Consider the following 5895-nt stretch of genomic DNA (forward strand, 5'->3'; position numbering starts at 1 on the left):
TGCAAAGGAGGAGTCCGCAAGTTGGCAAAGGGGACTTCATTTGAGTGAATCGGTTGAAACGGTTCGAAACTTTTTCTCTTTAAGTATGACTTCGGCTTCGAGTTTTTATAAAATGTAAAAAATCCAAGCTGGAAGATGTTTACTTTTAATAGATCGACCCATCTTGACTAGATCAGTCGGAGCCTATCGGGATTCCAATTATCACTAAAAAAATTCAAGGGGACAAACAGGCGGCCATAAGAAGAAAAGGGCTAAAAAAATTCAAAGGGACAAACAGGCGACTAAAACAAGAAAAGGGCTAAAAAAATTCAAAGGGACAGACAGGCGACTACAACAAGAAAAGGGCGTGGCATTTACGTACACACCCACACTCTAATATATATAGACTCTCCAGTCTCTTAGGGTTGATCAAGAGCACAGAGACGAAGCTGAGCCAAAAAAAAAAAACAGAGCACAGACACGAAGATGGCCTCCAATAATGGATGCTCCATGAAACCTCATGTGGTCTGTTTGCCCGCCCCGACTCAGAGCCACATCGGTGCCATGCTCAAACTCGCCAAACTCCTCCACCACCAAGGCCTCTGCATCACCTACGTCAACACGGAGTTCAACCACAGGCGCCTGCTCGAGGCCAGAGGCGCAAGCTTCCTTAAAGCTCTCCCAGCCGGCTTCCAGTTCATGGAGATACCGGACGGACTTCCACCGTCAAAGGCCAATGCCACACAGTCTATTGTCTCCCTGTGCGAGTCCGTTAAGCTATACATGGGGGCTCCATTCTGTGCCCTCATCGAAGACCTGAACGAGAGGGCGTCTTCAGGTTCTGGCTTTCCACCGGTCTCTTGCATCGTAGCGGATGGTTTCATGACGTTCTCAGCCTATCCTGCCAGTGAGAAGTTTGGGATCCCTGTCGTGAACTTGTGGACTATACCAGCATGTGCCCTGATGGGATTACTACATTATCCTAAGCTCCAGGAAAAGGGCTTAACTCCACTAAAAGGTAAGCCATGTTCGCAATTAAGCTTTCATTTTCTTTAGCAACGATATGATCTTTTTTTGTGCAATTTTTTTTCCGAAAACACCTGTTTTGGTTATGCAATCTATAGAAAACAATTCGAAATATATGTTAAATCAAACACAATAAATAATATACGGTTGTTTTTCAATCATAGATGAAAGTTACCTCACAAATGGCTTCCTAGAAACCAAAATTGATTGGATTCCTGGCATGACGAACATGAGATTGCGTGACATGCCGAGTTTCTGCCGAACTACGGATCCAGATGATTTCGTATTCCATTTCATGGCAGACGCTGCTGCAAGATTTGATAAGGCTTCTGCGACCATCATCCACACTTTTGAACCCCTTGAGGTCGATGTTTTGAGTGCTCTCTCGTCTATGTTCTCTAGGACTGTTTACACAATCGGCCCGTTTCAACTACTTATCAATAGGATTTTAGAAAATGGGAACCATTTGAAGCACATGGGTTGCAACCTATGGAAAGAAGACAAGGAGTGTCTCAAGTGGCTCGATTCGCAGAAACCTGAATCAGTGCTCTACATTAATTTCGGAAGCATAGCATTTTTGACATCGCAACAATTGGTTGAGTTTGCTATGGGGATCGCTAATAGTAAACATCCATTCCTATGGATAATTAGACCCGACCTAGTGGACGGGGACACCGCAGTGTTACCTCCTGAATTCACCAGTGAAACAAAGGGGAGAGCCTTTATAACTGAATGGTGCCCTCAAGAGGAAGTACTCAACCATCCTTCGGTCGGAGGGTTTCTAACCCATTGTGGATGGAATTCAATGATTGAGAGCTTGTCTGCCGGAGTCCCAACGTTGTGTTGGCCTTATTTCGGCGACCAACAAACAATTTGCAAGTATGCCCGTTCAGACTGGGAGATCGCACTAGAGATTGGCAGTGATGTGAAACAAGACGAAGTGGAGGGGCTCGTGAAGGAATTGATGGAAGGAGAGAAAGGAAAGCAAATGAAGAAAAGGGCAACGGAGTGGAAGCGACTAGCCTTCATCGCAACAAGAGAAGAAGGTTCGTCAACTATAAATTTGGGTGAAATAATATCCGATATTATGTCTAAATAATTCGTCAATTAACTACTATTATCGATCAAAATGGGTTATATGGAAACTCAATAGCCATGTTACTACTTGATAATGTGTTTCCTGCGGATGTAAAGATGAGTTCTTTCGGAAACTAATGCAAATACCATTTTATACGCCATTTAAATGATTTTAAAATCACGATGCTTCGATGTGTTCTTTTTTTTTTTTTGGGTAGGTATGCTTCGATGTTTTTCAAATAAAGACAAATAGTCAAATTGGCAGTAAAGTGCTGAGGTGGCAAATAAGTCCATAAAGATGATTAGTGATAAAGACAAACAAATGAACAGGATCTCGATTTCAAATTTTTATGAAAGAAAAATTCATAATTGAAATATTTTACATTTATTAGGTTGATTTAACTCAAACTGAATTAATGAAAACTCATTAATTTTCAGGATATCAAGGTCAACTTAAAAAAAATGAAACGCACCCAAAAAATTTGGGTGTGGATTTATGAGCTTCAAGAAATTGACAAATGGGAATCCATCTCCACATGTAATATAATAATATAACATATATCTTTTAACTAAATATATATTTTTTATTTCAAACAAAATATGATATATCACTGGATTGGTTCAAGAGGTTCGACAATTGTTCCTCTTAAATAATGTCTCGAGTTCGAGTCTCGTGAATGAAAAAAATTCACGCTGGGAGAGCTTTACCCTTAGTAGGCCGATTTGACTTGACGTGATTAGTCTATTGCCAATTGAGATTTTGGATACAATGATTTAGACAAAAAAAATGATATATCTGTTTGATCAAATTATTAAGAACTTCTTATCAATTATCTAAAGGCCAAAACAGTTAAATACATATATTTATCTTTACAAAAAATACAAAATTTTATTCATATAAAATTCTGAATGTTACATGCCTTCACCTAGATTATTGCTAATATACAAATCAAGCACTAAGTTGTCTGTATTCTGAAAATAGTCAAGTCTCCACCGAAAAATAAAAGGTCATTTTTCAAAATTATTTTTCCAATAATATTTTCTCTGGAAAACAAAACTTACTATATGTAAATTTCGGTAAGTGCAGGAAATGTAATTTCTCTATAATGAGCGACTATTAATTAGGGCAAGGGGCAGCAACTCCTCGCCCAATCCAATGGGTCAAGATAACCATCAAATTCATATTGGTGAACTGCGATGACAAGCGAAATTGAGTAACGCATTGATGTACGTTTGAAGAGCAATGTCACATATATAAGAAGTATGAGAAACTGCTAACTATATTATGGTGGTTTCCAACTCCCGATAATGGTTCATTATCTATCTAAACTAGCGTGTGATCGAGCTATGAATTTTGTTACATTTGTCTTTTAACTAGGATTTGACCAAATTTTTTGGGTAAAAGGATTGTACCAGATTTTGTAAAATTTTGCAGTTCTGCGCTGCTCCAAGCCTCCATCCTAGAGTTATGTTTGCTTATCTCACATGAAATTAAAACCTATTTTATGCATTTATTTGTTGGGTGATACACGTGATCAAAGCCCGAGTGGATCAAAAGCAAATTATGCGATGCGAAATCGGGATATGACAAAAGGAAATCTAATCCAAAATGATAAGTGCTAAGTGTATGGACGGTCTCGGGTTCAAGTTCCCGTTAATGCAGGAAATTCACGTTGGGGAGAACTTTATCCCTTAGTAGACCGATCCGGCTCGACTGAGTTAGTTGAGGCTCAATTGAATTTTTGAATATAATGCTGCACGCTTGAAAAAAAAAACCGCGCTCCATATAATATTTGACTATTTGGTGCTTAGGGCCACATCTATTATTCGGTAGGTGTCTTGATCTAATCTCAAGATTTGTGAATAAACTTTCCACTTCTTGTTCCTCTTAATTAATATAAACCCCGTGGAACTAGTCTATATAGGCAAGAATCGGCACCTGCATATACGTATCTTGAAAATGCCCGCACCGACTGGCTGACTCAACATGCTATTATTTCACTTTCATATAGGTTTAAAAAATTGTTCTGTCTAGATCAATATTGGAAAGTAAAAAATGTATTAAACTGAATCATGTCGGCCTCGCATGCAATCCATTGGACTTTATCATTAGATCACATCAAATTTGGTATCGTTTTCTTATTTTATACTAATTTTTTGCCCGAGCATTACACGGGAATTTTTCATATATATATATATATATATATATATTTGATTCTATTTTATTTGGTGGAAAACGGGCCAAAAAATCTAATTTTTATTATTGATAATATATTTTAGAAGATTACATTTATCTCTTCTTTATTGCGCTACAATTCTAGTGGTGAAAATTAACACAGATGGTAACAATTGGCTAGCTAACTCCAACCTTTCAACATAATGAAAATATTTTATTGATAAATACAACATAATTAAAAGATAACTATACTTTTGTTACCACTACATATAAAACAAAACTAATAGTTAAGCTGATAAGGATAAAAATATAATATAAAACTATTATAGCCCTTGTTTTCTATACCTGCCGTTTCTCTATTACTACAAGCACTAAAATCTAAAATTGACAACAATGAGAATATTATAGCCCTTATTTTCTATACTTTTGTATCGCTCCGTTTGGTTTTATAATAACGTTTTTAAAATTTTAACTCTAATTTTAATTCTATTCATTATATAACAAAAATCAATAACACAATTATTACTTTTTTTTTCTTTTCTTCAATTTTTTAACCATTCAATCTAATTTTTAATATTAAATTCTCTCAACTATCCATTACTTTTTCCACAATTCAACAATACAATCATTATTTTTTTCTTAACTATTTATTACATTTTCACATTTTTTCTCATAATTCAACATCACAATCATTATCACCCAATTAAAATCAAAACTCAACTCTAAAATCAAACATACAGCTTGGTTCGAGAGTACTGTTGTTGATACCAAAGTACTGAAATAAAATTACTGAAAAATAAGTGTTGAAAGTACAAAAAAAGATGCAATTATTAATACTTAGAATAGACTAAGCAGAAGTAGATTTTATAAGTACTTATTAGACCTACTTGAGGAAGTAACATTTGCAATCGCAATTTTGACACAAATCATGATTTTAAAAACTCTCACCAAGCACCAAATCTGCTTAAAATTATTTGGAAAAATGATTATGAAACCTCACATGATCACATCGCACGCCCAAACGAATTCTAAATGAACCGGTTTGTCACAAAAATCACTTTGAATGTATTGAAAGAAAATATCTTATATAACCTCAAAATTATCACATACAAAATATGTACCTTATAAAGCATATTGAAAATTTTTATTTATGGTGCATAAACTATTATATGCTCCTCATTTTCCATGATTCCCTTTGCATCTCTTTATCTACAACAATAAGATTAGAAAAATTGAAAATTTCTAAAATTGGGGAAATATTACTATTCTAGTTTTTTTTTAATGATATCTTTCATATCTCTACTACTTTAAGGACTACAATCAAATTTGAAAATTAAGAATTTTAGTTGGCCCATTCATCGCATATCACATTATGAAAATATTGGGAGAAGGAATCCTTCAAAATTAACTCAGATTTATAAAATATAAGAATGTACCTTATAAAAGCATTTGAAGACCGGGATCTATCGTACATGAATTATCGTATGCTTTTTTTTAATTTTCAAGAGGGCATGAAAGAGATGAGAACGACATCGCTGTATTACTGGCCATGTATCGTATACATGGCCAGTATTCTACAGAAAGGTAAAGAGGAGAGATTCGAGGGAAGAACTGCTAAATGGAATTACGAACAAATG

At 35.4% G+C, this 5895-nt stretch overlaps 1 protein-coding gene across 2 annotated transcripts; it reads left to right on the top strand.

Annotated features, from left to right (window-relative positions):
• The first annotated feature begins 205 nt into the window (after positions 1-205).
• On the top strand, positions 206-2335 carry LOC116187366 (7-deoxyloganetin glucosyltransferase-like). 2 transcript variants are annotated; one of them, XM_031516025.1, is made up of 2 exons: positions 206-997; positions 1308-2335. In XM_031516025.1, the coding sequence occupies exons 1-2, from the start codon at positions 466-468 to the stop codon at positions 2102-2104; spliced, it is 1329 nt and encodes a 442-aa protein (XP_031371885.1). In that variant the 5' UTR covers positions 206-465; the 3' UTR covers positions 2105-2335. The 2 variants fall into 2 exon arrangements, with proteins under 2 accessions (XP_031371885.1, XP_031371884.1); XM_031516024.1 differs by having other exon boundaries at positions 1170-2334.
• Positions 2336-5895: the final 3560 nt, after the last annotated feature.

This window comes from Punica granatum, chromosome 8 (genome assembly GCF_007655135.1).
Source record: "Punica granatum isolate Tunisia-2019 chromosome 8, ASM765513v2, whole genome shotgun sequence".
Lineage (NCBI taxonomy): Eukaryota > Viridiplantae > Streptophyta > Magnoliopsida > Myrtales > Lythraceae > Punica > Punica granatum.

Coding starts and splice junctions, on each gene's coding strand:
- LOC116187366 (XM_031516024.1), top strand. CDS start 466: ATGGCCTCCAATAATGGATGCTCCATGAAACCTCATGTGGTCTGTTTG. Junction 998..1,169: donor GGGCTTAACTCCACTAAAAG/GTAAGCCATGTT, acceptor TTTCAATCATAG/ATGAAAGTTACCTCACAAAT.